The 14,072-nt window shown below is 35.1% G+C and overlaps 1 protein-coding gene across 1 annotated transcript in view; it reads left to right on the top strand.

Moving 5' to 3' along the window:
• CLSTN2 (calsyntenin 2) overlaps nt 1-14,072 on the top strand; it is a 250,215-nt gene that overhangs the window by 146,460 nt on the left and 89,683 nt on the right. Inside the window, exons 3-5 of the mRNA XM_087725500.1 lie at nt 4,183-4,378; nt 5,198-5,406; nt 13,244-13,393. Coding sequence (XP_087581626.1) covers nt 4,183-4,378; nt 5,198-5,406; nt 13,244-13,393 — 555 coding nt within the window. The remainder of the gene's footprint in view (nt 1-4,182; nt 4,379-5,197; nt 5,407-13,243; nt 13,394-14,072) is intronic.

Raw genomic sequence — 14,072 nt, 5'->3', positions numbered from 1 at the left:
ATTGAGCCAATATGTGGGCCACTCAATTCCTGAAAAACTTCAACATTAATATTTGGCACAATCATAATCATTCATTCATAATTAAACTTTGAATAAAAGAAAGCAAGAAAACAAGATATAAAATAATTGTTAAAACAAATACCGTAGCAGTAGCTAAATGAGATCTCAAATATAACTTACTGGTTGACCGTTCCAAAATTATATTCATATACTCACAGTAATTGCTATTAAACAAAATCTGGTAACATTCCTGCTTATTTCTGTAGGCAGATTTCCTGGCAGAAAAAAGCAGATTTTTCTTATCTATTTGGTCCAGATGACTAACAAGAGTATTGTTAAATAGAGGTTAGATTAAACATGGGACAACACAACAAAACATGAAAAACTGATTCATTTAAACTTTATGAGCAGAGGCAGAAATGGCCTTGTAAAGGCATATGAATATACTTCCGTATTGAACTATAAATGACAAAATAATAAATTTAGCCATTGGAAATGTTGTTCTAAGTGGAGCAAAATATTGAGAAAATAATTGGTTTGGCTAAAAGGATTTCTGCAGAGACCACTCTTACAGGAAGAAACTCAGTCTTTCTGAAAATTAGAATTAAGAATATGATGCTTTATTTCTGAAATCGGTTTATCATACCATGGTTGGAGCATTAGGAGAATTAGGGAAGCCTTAGATCCCTCAGTGCTAGTTAGCTTTAATCAGCATTTTATCTAGCTGTTTTTCCTGAGAACTTTATAGATAGAAGACCAGATTTTAAGCACAAGAGAACACTTGACAAACCTTTAGACCATGGAGCATCACTCTTATAAATTGAGCTCTTCCATTCTTATACACAGAGAGCTTCATATCCTTGAGCAAAAATCTCATCACATTAGTTTTACAATGGCTGAAACATCACCATGCTGATAGTAATATAGCATTGTAATCTTTAGAACAGCAATATCTTACATTTTTGCCTTTAATTAAACAGAACAAATTAGAAAAAGAAAAAGAGCAACACACAAACACACACACACACACACACACACACACACATGCAGCTGGATAGAGTAGTGGTTACAGTACTTCCTTTGCTGTCAGAGATTGGGATTCAAATTCATACTTGCCCTACCTTGGGCAAATAACTCCTTTTACTGCCTACTTCAAAATATAGAGTGACATAAATTAGGAGAATCTTACTGGCTTTGATGTTGCCCAGATTAACAAGGTCCATATAAAATGCTGCTGGACAAGGACAATCTATTAAGTGGGTTATTGAATCAAGCCATATATGGATGAGAGAAGAGAACCTGGAACTGATGGAATGCTACTACAACAGCAGATGTAATAAGATGGCATATATGAAGCACATCAGGAAACTGGATGGAGAGAAGACCTGCTATGCATCAACATGGTGAAGAGGAAGCTGCTATCACAACTTGATTATATCCCATATTCAAAAAAGAGCTTGAAGAAAAACTAGATTTGCAGCCAACATCTGAAGCTGGAGGATCACTACCTTCCAGACCATTGCTGTTGATATGAAGGTCAATTTCGATTTTCGATTTTAATAGATTTGTATGCCGCCCAATCCCGAAGGACTCTGGGCGGCTTACATAAAAACAGTTAAAAATATTTAAAAAGATTAAAATACAAGACAGAAACAAATTAAAAGCACTCGATTTTAATGGGGCTGAAGTTCAGTCAAGATCAACAACCCCAGGCCTGTCGGAACAGCCAGGTCTTAATAGACTTGCGGAAGGCCAAGAGAGTGGGGAGGGTCCGGATCTCAGGGGGTAGATCGTTCCAAAGGGCCGGGACAGCTACAGAGAAGGCCCTTCCCCGAGGAGCCGCCAGACAACACTGTGTAGTCGACAGTACTCGGAGAAGGCCCGCCCTGTGCAATCTTATTGGGCACTGGGAGGTATGTTGCAGGAGGCGATCACGGAGATATCCAGGTCCTAGGCCATGTAGGGCTTTAAAGGTAATAACCAGCACCTTGAAGCGTGTCCGGAGACCAATGGGAAGCCAGTGCAGCTCACGGAGGATAGGTGTAACATGGGTGTACCTAGGTACACCTAGTATCGCTCGCGCGGCTGCATTCTGGACCAGTTGTAGTCTCCGAACACTCTTCAAGGGCAGCCCCAAGTAGAGCGTGTTACAGTAGTCAAACCTTGAGGTGATGAGGGCATGAGTGATCATTTGGAGTGCCTCCCGGTCCAGGTAGGACCGCAACTGGTGCACCAGGCGAACCTGGGCAAAAGCTCCCCTGGTCACAGCTGATAAATGATGTTCTAGTGTCAGCTGTGGATCCAGGAGAACACCCAAGTTGCGGGCCCTCTCTGAGGGGTGTAAGATTTCAACCCCCAGGTTTAAAAATGGAATATCTGGACTATTTTGGGGGGGCAGCATCCAAAGCCACTCAGTTTTGTCAGGGTTGAGCGCAAGCTTGTTCATTCCCATCCAGAACCTGACAGCTTCCAGGCACTGGAACATTACTTCCACCGCTTCACTGAGTTGGCATGGGGCGGACAGATACAGCTGGGTATCGTCCGCATACTGGTGGTATTTAATCCCGTACCTACGAATGATCTCACCCAGTGGCTTCATGTAGATGTTAAATAGGAGGGGGGACAGGACCAAGCCCTGTGGCACCCCATATTCAAGAGGCCTAGGGGTCGACCTCTGTCCTCCGACCAACACCGACTGCGACCTCCCAGAGAGGTTAGAGGAGCATCCCTAATGTCTGGAAATTGAAAATGGAAAAAATTGATATGCCCCACTATACATGCTTTATGCATGAAGCCAGCTGAGGCCTTGGGCCAATCACCCTCTTAGCAAATAGCAAACTACTTCTGAAATATCTTGTTGAGAAAACTGCAAGAGCGAGTCCAGGCAGAAGATTTACTTGGAATTAATTTCTGGCTATGTCCAGTCATCATTTTCTGTGTATTAAGTTAGATAGTTCAGAAGTATATGACTGTCTAAAAATATGAATTCTTGTCTCAGAATCAACTTTATATATATAGTTTACTTATTCCTAATATATAATTACTTTAGAACATTACATTAATCATTAACAAATATTTTTAAAGGTATAGGTAACTAGAAGGCAACAGCTAAATATTTGTTGTTTCAAATTGTTACGTTTTTTAATCTAGTCATAACAAATGAAGCTTTTAGTAATCCAGTGACTTTTATTTTAACATTAATAAAACCTTTTTTTTCCCTTTCCTATAGAATGATGCAACCTTTTCCTTAGGACTATCTGAGTAAAGGATAACATTTTTTTTCATTGGCATATAGAAAAATAGATATAGATACGTTTATTAGCATTTGAGGATGAAACATTTTTTGAGATAATTTATTTACTGATGATGATAAAAGTTAAAGAAAAATCAAATATGCTTTCTTTTTTAATGAGTATTTCAGATTTTCTGAATGTGGCTCATTGAACCTGCGTAATGGTATTTTCATATAACATAATGTTTAATTACACTAATTGGCATTCTGCATTAGATGGTGCTGTTTTGCCTTCATTCCTTTCCTTCGTATCAATACAAGATTATGTATTGATCAATAATGACAGCCCAGATTTAAAACTAGCTCACTTTAGCCAGCACATTAACTTGGATCAATAAGTGAACAGAATTTCCATATATAGACTGGGAAAATTTCTTGAAACATGAACAATAAATTGCAAATAAGTGATCAGGTGGCTAAATTCTTCATTCTTAGCTGCAGTGGAGACTCTTGGAAAATAAAAGATAAGAGTAATTAAAATAACTACTGGTATATACTGCAAGTAGAAAAATATATGAATATCATGTGAATAGTTCTTTTCAGAAAATGTTAAGTATGGAAGGACATTGCTCTGAATATGTATGCATAGTGAGTATATACATATGTGTACACTGTGTCCCTAATGTTATCTGTAGTATAGGATTCTGCTTTTTTAGCAAGTATAAAGAAAATTAAATATCCAATATTTTCAAATTGCAACTTTATTTTGTATATTAATCATGATGAGTCAGTTGATAACATTTATTAATAATTGTACTCAGAAAACTGCTTGTATTGTTTTTTTTATAAATAAGAATGTTATAAATACCAAAATGTTTCAAACAATGGGTTATAAACTGCTTGCACAATATCCATATAATTTTTCTGGATTTCTTTGTTATTTCTTATAGGTGAAATCTGTGCTTTTAAAATCCATGGACAAGAAATGCCCTTTGAAGCTGTAGTCCTAAACAAGACATCTGGAGAAGGTCAGCTTCGAGCAAGAAGTCCAATTGACTGTGAATTGCAGAAGGAGTACACATTTATCATTCAGGCATATGACTGTGGCACAGAGCCTAGTGGAACCAACTGGAAAAAATCTCACAAGTGAGTGACAACCAGGATGTACACTTACAATTCAGACTGAATAGATCCTTCTAATGTTCATCAATGTTGTTAAAGAAGAAATTAAAACAAAATTAATAGGACTGTATGTTAATTTTTTTCTTGCTCTCTGATCAAGTAAAACTGGCGTCTTCAATAGTACATTTAGATAGAATAGCAATTATTTTAAACACACTAATGTCTGCAGTTGTAATAGCTATATACTCTCTTTTACCTATTAGTAAATAATCAGTTGATTTTTGAAATTAAAAAAGTTATTACTTTGTTTATATGTCCCAGATTATTTTGATTTCCTTTCATTTTTTGTGTGTAAATTGTAATATAGATCATAATGTAAACTGATTTTCTATTCTTGACACTTGATTCTTAGTAATTTCTAATCATATTCTAAATAAAAAATAGAAAATGTTTGTTGATTTAACAATGTGAACATTTAAAGTGTTGGTTGCATTCAGTATACATGGCAATCTCATTGTGAGAGAGTATTATATTCTATCAACATTGTGAGAATTGCAATATTTAACATCCACATAAAAGAAAAGAAAATAATAGAGAAGTGCAGTAAAAAGTGAAGCTAATCCAAAAATTAGTTTAAATAAGTAGTTCATTAAAATACATATTTTAATTCTATTAACTATTGGTAGGTCTTCAAACTTACATATTTTCTAGCCATTTTTCATATAGAAATTATATTATTTTAGCACCAATTGTTTATAAAATTTAAGCATAAAATGCTACTGTCCATACTACAGTGGATTTAGAAAATAAGTAGAAATTGAGAATAATAGTCTTTCTTTTTAGAGCTGTGGTCCATATCCAAGTAAAAGATGCTAATGAATTTGCACCTGCTTTTAAAGAAGCATCTTATAAAGCTACAGTGACAGAAGGAAAGATCTACGACAGTGTATTACAGGTAGAAGCCATGGATGAAGATTGTTCCCCTCAATACAGCCAGATATGCAATTATGAAATTGTCACAACTGATGTTCCATTTGCCATTGACAGGAATGGTGAGTGCTTGACATTTGACATATAATGCATTTTTTGGACTATAAACTGAGAGATATCTTTCTAGAAAGCATTTATTTTTCTATCAAAGTTGGCGTTATGGTGGCTTCTAATTTTCCAATTTTGTCTTGAAAAAAATATTAGCTTCAATTTATTAACCATATCTGTAAACCAATTGTAATCTATTTAAGACAATCCTGCTTAGAATCAGTACAACATTATTTAGATTCTACTGTTCATTCTGAGTATCTTCTGGATGTTTGTTTGTATTCAGAACTATTTTTTAAAAAAAAATCATCTAGAGGATTCAATAAGAATACCTTCTTAAAGAAAATTAACTTAAAATTTTAACTTAAAAGCAAGGAGGAACCACTCTTTTTAGGCACCAGGCTCAATTTAATGAAATAGTGGAAAAAATATTTTTTGCAAAAAAATAATAATTAAAATAATTAACATCTTACAAGATTTTCATAGAGTCTTATAAATTGATTGAAATATTTAAGTATTCTGATGTCTGATATTATTAATAATTTATTAATAACACCAACATGTTATAGGATTTCAATCATTTTAGATGTTTTTATTGTAAAACTTTAAATTAGAACCTTAGCTATGAGATATCCAGTTTATAGATATTTGATTCCCAATGTTCCTGGTTTTAGTTAACTGAATTCATTTGTTTATTTTCTTTTCAGTGAATTTAAAGTTTGGGGAGACAAATGTACAATAATTGTTTTTTTTTTAAGAAATCCAGATGTCTTTTTTCTAGGTTGTATGTCAACCTTAATTTTTTCATAAATATATGATTGGATCCAATCTGTGTTTAAATTATTACAACTTGAGTAGACATATTTATATATAACGTACATTCATGTAAAAATATTTCCAGGGTGCTGGAAATAGTGAGGATTTTTATTTCTGAAATTCCATCAGTGGATTACCAAAATTATAAATTGAAAATGAGTGCAGAGCCTTTTTTTTCTCTCTTAGAAGCCATTTTATGTTGCACTGCTTTAGAGGAACCAATTCCCCACTTGACACTGACCTCAACCTCTATCTGAACTGCTTTTTCAAAGTGCATAACTAAGAGTCAGAGGATAATGGGAAAAAGTTAGGACTGGTGAAATTCAGATGGCAGTTAGAGAATATGTATTCAATGACATTAGAATAATGTCACAGTAATAATATAGCTATGTAAAAACATTTGATGTCATACACAGGTGGATAACTTGCCCTTTACGTGTGATGTATAATGTAAGTACTATCATTTGCCACACTAGGTGCTCTACAGTTACTCCTATTGGCCCGCTTCATCTTTGTATATTTTTATGAAAGAAGACTTTCAATATAATTTAAATGATGTAATAAAAAGTATTAGCCTAGTTCTTTGTTGAAAGTGTTCTAAAACAAAGGTTCATACAGCATAAGTAACTTCTAGATCATTTAAGGAGCTGTAGTTTTTAATTTTCAAGCTTGCTTTTTTGAGTAATGCAAATATTTTATTCTTATTATCATGCTTGCTGAGAATTAATTCTGTACAATATTTATATATTTTTTTCCATTTTCTGGAATATAAATGCTGAGATTATGAATTTTTTACAGAATAGTTGGAAAGAGAAAGGGGAAAAAACCTTCACTTCCTACCTTTAGAGACCAAGCATCAAGATGAATTTAGCAACAGTGAGTTGAAGATTAGTGTTCGAGTCAAATAGTTCCTATAGAACAAAAAACTTCCTACAGAATACACAATATATAATTATCAGACCCATCGACATTGTGTTTGGGTTCAGTGCAAGAAGCTTCTGGATTTCATGAAATACATCAACAGTTTCCTTGAAACCAGTATGAGGAGCCAGATCAATGTGTAGATTAAATCTTCTGAGATATGATAGCATCATCCTACTGCCAAATTGATAATTCTCTTAATGATCTTGAAAAGGATTGATGTAATTTTGTGGTTAAAAGAGATATTCTTGTAGAAGAGACCGAATGCCTGGATGATTAATCCATATCATTTCTGGTTAAGAATATTTTTCTGAAGGGCAGTAGGACTTTGGCTATGGACAATTTGATCTTTATAAAAGTGCTAAAGTTAGGGTGGTCATAATCCACACTGGATTCAATGACACCGTGAAACATACTTGGGAAATTGTAGAAGTCAAATATAGGCATCTAGGTAGAGACTGAAATTCAGATTCATGTGCCATGTATTCTTAGAAACATTATCTGTCAATCAGGCACAGTTCATGAATGCTGATGTCAGGAGAGTTGGATTTAAATAATTGGGCACTGGGGATTTGAAGGACGTGTCAAACCCATTGAAACAAATGGGTCTTGAACTGAAACTCTGCTCATCGCATCTGAAAGTGGTGAAGCTGATTTTAAACATATCCTTAGAGTCAACCAATTGTTATATTTAGTTTAATTTAAAAATATAAAGTAATATACAGTAGATTGGAGCAAAAAACCTTAATCACACAAACACTGATCAATTTTTCTCTACAGGAGATGAAGAACAATATATTATTTCAATGTTGTATTTCTGACTTGTATTTCACATTTATACTGTAGTTAGGTCTAGGATTGACCCTAAGCGTGTCCCAATTGAAGCTGCACTACTGCTTTACAGAACAACTAATCTGGGCATATCTCAATTTCTGGTTTACAATGGTTGCAAAATAAGACCTCTTTTGCAAGCAGTATCCATTCTTGAGCCAGTCTAACTTGACATCAGTACCCATGCTTTGGTTACATCCCAACTTACTAATACAATGTGTTTACTCTTGACAAGTGCCTAGAGACTGCAGGTGGAGCAAAATATGTCAAATAGGCTGCTAGCCAGTAACCAATGGACTTAGTGCAATTTTGTTTCATAATATTTTAATTGTCCATTCTTTTTTTGCTTGAGTGCCCCAAGATGTTAAAGCAGGATATAAAATATTAGTATCATATCATATCATACAATACAATAGCAGAGTTATATATTAGATATCATATTATATATCATATCATAATATAATGCTATAGACCAATTATTTCTATATGGTACAGACTTTTGCTGCAATTTCTTAGCTTTGATTACTGTAATCTTATTTGTGAGTAATAATATCATAAATACAGAACACTGCCCAACATTTAAAAGAAAAGAATAGTCCTTTATAGTTTGCAGTTCCTACACTTATATTTGAACTCCATGAAGCTAGAGATCTCATTTGAAATATTTATTTCCTTTCTTTGTAGGCATTTTGTGGCCCTGGTGATCTTTCATGAATGATTAAAAGGCTTTTTAGAAACCAATCTTCTAAAGCATGTATGTTAACAGTTGCAACTTTTTATTTAGCTTTAGGGGATATTAAGATTTATGTTATCATCAGGAGTTTATTCATTAAAAGCAGTGTGTTACTTGGGACTGTGGTTATAATGTAGGCCAACTATACAGAGATTTCTTTTAATGGTTAGAATGACTGCCAGACCTTGGAGGGTGAAGTAAGTTGTTAGCTATTTAGCTGTCACTACAACGAGCCTGTTTCCTATATTGTTCTCTTGGAGGCTGTTTTCAAGCTGGCTGGAGTCAGTGCAAAGTTGATGGAATGAGGTTTGGAATGAAACCTTATAGACTATGTTTGAAATTAAGTACACAGCTAGGGACTGCTTACTGGGGGTGCATGAATGTGTCATAATTATGAACTGTAACCATCATTTATTCATGAACATAGGACAATACATTTCCTTTTAAAACTTAATTCTTCAATTGAACAAACTAGTTCTGAAATCAGAGAACTGGGATTTCAGATATAAACAAGGCTGGATCTTTGTTTCTTCAATTAAGAAAAGAACTATTTTCAATCAATTGATGTAGTTCCAAAATAGAAAAAATATTATAAAGGTAAATATAAAAGCCTGTAAAAATATTGTGTATTTATGTAAACACATTATATGTATACAAAACCACCACAACATCCAGTTTGAATGTACATAGGAATAAGATACTTGGCCAGCTAGCCATACAGCCAGGAAATGAAGTCCTTAGCACACTTAAGCACCCCAAGCATAGACTGGTTGAGACTTTATGAAAGGTTGAGGCCTTATGAAAGGTTGAGACCTGGTTAAGGCCTTATGAAATACTAAGAGGGATAAGATCATTCTAATTTCCATATATTAGACTGTTGGTATTGAAATATTAGAATTGCCTAAAAAAAATATTTATTTATTTTGTCATGGACTTATTCAAACAATCTCTGACAGTCAAAATTTACCTGAAGGCAGATGAAATGATAGATTGCAAGTAATTAGTTAAATGGTTACTATCTTAAAAGAAAAACAGAGTTAAATATAAGAAAAATGAAAAAAGAGGATGATGAAGAAAAAATTCAGTTAATCAAATGGAAAGGGAAAGGAAATAACCAATATAGTAAAAATGAAAGGAAGGCTATCTGGAATTAAAATTAGAGATTGATACATTAGGAATCAGATATATGCATATGGGACTTCGTTAGCTAAAGTAGGGAAGTTTTAGAGAGCTTAATTAAGACAACAAAATTAGAAGGTAAACATATAAATATATTTTTTTTAAAAAAGAAAGTAATTTCAATCAGTGTGCTTAGTGTGCTTTGTATTTAGCTACTGAGGAATGAGAGGAGGTTATGGTAAAAATGAAGGCTTTCTTTTAACAGAACTAGTTAACCAACAACAAGAGCAAGTGTCCCCTGTCTGACAGTTATTTATACTATTATAAGGCAACCAATTGGGAGTTTGCAATTATTCCGCCAGCCGGCAGGCGCACCTCAGCCAATAGAGATATTCTCAGCTTGCCAGTAGCTATGCCAAGACATAACACTCTTTCCCCCGAGATTACGCAGATGTAGTCCATTAAATAGGCAGGCCAACGCCGGCTCCACCCTGAGCATCTCAGTTCTTGGGCTGGAGCCGGAAGACCATCCACTGTGACATGCGTGGTGAGAGGATGTCCGGGCAGTAGCCAACTAGAATCCCTAATAAGGCTTGTGATCAGTAAGGAGCAAATAGTGGTGGCCATATAGGTAGTTATGGAATCACTTGATTCCTGCTACGGCTGCCAAAGACTCCTTATCCGGGTGACTATAATTTCTCTCAGACTTGGACAAGGTCCGAGAGAAGTAAGCAATGGTTGCCTCTGTCCCATTAGGGCATCGGTGTCTCAACACCATGAAGTACATTTTTTTATGTCTAGATTACTTTTTGGAATCCGCAGCATGGTTGATAATATGAGACTTCTCACTGGGTTTGCTAGCTCTTCTGCCAGACTGCTTCTTGAAAGGTCGGGGTCCAGCCCTCTCAGAGGAAGGTATTGTGGAACGGCATATGTATGATAGGTGGCCCGTCTTCCTACAATGCCTACAGGTGGACGTCTTGAATTTACAATTGGAACGCAAGTGGTTACTGCCGTAGCTTAGGCAGTTGGACCAGGAAGTTTTCACCTTCGCCTTCCATCTATTCCCCTGGGTTGCTCTGAGGTAACTGATGTCGTCACCATCTCCCACTGAGGTCTCTTCTCCATCACATTTCTGATTGACTGCCGCTAAAGAGGAGGCTTGACTCTGGGCAGCCTGGTACCTCTGAATTTCGGCAGCAGACCTGTCAGATTGTTCCGCAGCTCTAGCCTCATCCATAGCAATTTGCAATGTAAGCTCAGATCGAGCTAATAAACGATGTTGGAGATGCATGTCTTTTACTCCACAGACCAATAGAGTCTCATCAAGGTTCTGGAATTCACAATGTATGGCCAAATTCCTCAATGCAGCCATGTATTGGCTCACTGTCTCGCCTTCACCCTGAGTGCACTTTTGGAAAGCATGCCGATGGGCTATGCGAGACAGGCCTGGAGCATAATGGGCTCTTAACTTATTAATCAAGACTTTCCATGGTAGTGAGTGCACAGGAACAGGAGCAGCTAGAGCCCTAGCTGTGGAGAACATCTCCGGGCCACACAAGCTTTAAAAATAGCCTTGTTTCCTTTCAGAGGAAATTTCAGCAAAATTGTTTGCATTGAGAAAGCATTCAGATCTCTCAAGGAATGCTTCCTAAGATTCCTTGTCTGGCATAAAAGCGGCAAAAGTGGGAATTGTAGACATGATGGTGAAAATAGTTGTGAGGCAAAAAAAATATTTTTTTTGTTTTTTTCCTCGGTAATGTCTAAATTTGGTGGGAGGTGTTTAGAAACCTGATCCCACCCTCGTCGCCAGTGCTTTGTATTAAGCTACTGAGGAATGGGAGGAGGCTATGGTAACGATCAAGGCTTTATTTTAACAGAACTAGTTAACCAACAACAAGAGCAAGTGTCCCCTGTCTGACAGTTATGTATACTATTAGCTTTCAGACAGGCAACCAATCAGGAGCTTGCAATTGTCCTTCCAGATGGCAGGCACGCCTCAGCCAATAGGGATCTTCTCCGCTTGCCAGTAGCCACGCCAGGACATAACATAGTGAACCACTTACAGTTGATGGTGAAGGTGTATGGAAAGCAAATTGTTTTCATGGAATCTGGAACAGGTGAAAATAGAGAATATGGTAGCATAGTAAAGAAAACAAAGATTAATTACAGGAATAACATAATTACTTTGGAAAAGTTCATGAAGTTTAAGGGCATTTAATGACAGTGAAGACAGAATATTAAAGGAATGGTCTTTCAAAAAGAATGGCTGTGAAAACAGAACAATGAGAAACAGTGTGGGATAGATTCCTTAAAATCATTGCTTGATAATAGTTACTATCATGTGAACTGTAAGAAGAACCAATTGGGGCCAATTTGAGCCAAATAAAAATTGAATCTTCCCTTTAGCTAAAAATAGAAATTCAGTTTTCTGATGATGGATATGAAAAAAATTCTTTGCAACATTGAGTAAACTAAGTGAAGTACTGGTCAAATTTACCATAAATATTGACAATGGCCTTTATTTTAACCAAAATAAATCTTGCCAGTGATGTAGAACTGAAGCAACTGGAGAGAACAAAAAGAAAAAACTAAACCTCCAGATTGTAATTTTTGTTGATAAGTAGACTAATATTTAGTCATTTCCAAAACATTCAATACAAGACCACTGGTGGGGCAGTGGTTTGCATGCACTACTAAAAGCAAACTCTGGAGTTCGATCCTGACTCGGCTTGAGATTGACTCAACCTTTGATCCTTCTGAGATTGGTAAAATGAAGACCCAGATTGTCGGGAGCAATGTGCTGATGCTGTAAAGCATTCAGAGAGTGATGTAAATTACTATGAGGCAGAATATAAGCCTAAATACTATTGCTATTGCAAGAGAAAAAATTAACATGATAAATTTTCCCAGACACCAGGTAATTATGAAAAAACAGAATTATTAATTAATTTAAATTTGCTGAAGGTGCTATGCGGCTTGTTGATTCATCAAAGAAAAATAGTATCTATACATATTCTTTCATGTTGCATTAGTCTAGAGATGTGACCTTATTGCAGAGGGTAGTCACATTTTCATCACAAGTGCTGCATTCAGTATGTTTCTATTTCAAACAATACTTGTAATACTTGGCTATTTTCTCTGTATCTGATGAACCTAAATCTGGAGAGTCAGGTCCCATCCTGTATAAAATGATAGCTTGATTGTAACGTTCTGAAGAACTTTGAGAAGAAGAAAATAAGAAGTAAAATTAAAGAAAAGATCCCAAGAAGTTCAGTCTTTCTTCTACTTTTTGTCCCCATTTCCTTTTATATAGAAGTTCTTTTGTATACTACTGGCGATTATTATAGATTTCATTATAGTAAATGGCACTAGTACAGTAAGTTGGCAATGAAATAATAGCTTTTTATTGTTCTGTGTTATACCTACAGGGAATATCAGAAATACTGAAAAGCTCAGCTACGACAAAGAGCATCAGTATGAAATAATGGTAACAGCTTTTGACTGTGGGCAGAAGCGTGCAACTGAAGATGTCCTGGTACGTGTTGAAGTTAAGCCTGTGTGTAAACCTGGATGGCAAGGTAATACTTGTGTATCATTATTAAATGTAAGTGTTAATTTAATTATACATTTTGTAGTAGAAATAAAGAAGAATGAAAGAATAAAGAAATTATAATAATAAAAGCTTAATCATAATTTAGATTTTAGCTTCAAAAAATAGAGTATACAAATCATTTGCTCAATCCTGGTTATAATCTAATATTCTTTAAAAATTATGAAGTTGCCTAAATTAAGCCATTAGTAAGAATTGCTTGGCTCCTTATATATGGCTTCATTACTAGATTTTATTCAACATCTGCAATAATTTACTAATTAGAAGTTGGTTTTATAATATTTAGACAATATTATATTGACAATACTCTAGTGGTTGGTCCTTGTAGTCTCAGTGTATAAATCTATCATTGTGACACAATTAGCTTATTGCTGCTGCAGGAAATTAAATTATTGAAGCAACAAATCAATGCAATTGAGCAAAGAAATATACCTCAAATGCCTGGATCTATTAGCACTACTATTCTAAATATACAAAGTCTATACAATTTTAAGGATAGTAAATAAGAACAGTAGGAACTGTCATTAAAAGTTTAGATAAAGTAAAAGCTTACTGTCAGTTAAAGCATTCTGAGTATTTTGGACATATTCATGTAATCCTCTCAAGAATATGATCATGGTTTGCCAATTTTTTTTTGATTTTTTAAA

Source organism: Thamnophis sirtalis, unplaced genomic scaffold (genome assembly GCF_051295495.1).
Source record: "Thamnophis sirtalis isolate CommonGarterSnake01/CBP01778 unplaced genomic scaffold, rThaSir2_p1.2 scaffold_11, whole genome shotgun sequence".
Taxonomy (NCBI): Eukaryota; Metazoa; Chordata; class Lepidosauria; order Squamata; family Natricidae; genus Thamnophis; species Thamnophis sirtalis.
This window is presented reverse-complemented; position numbering and strand designations above follow the sequence as displayed.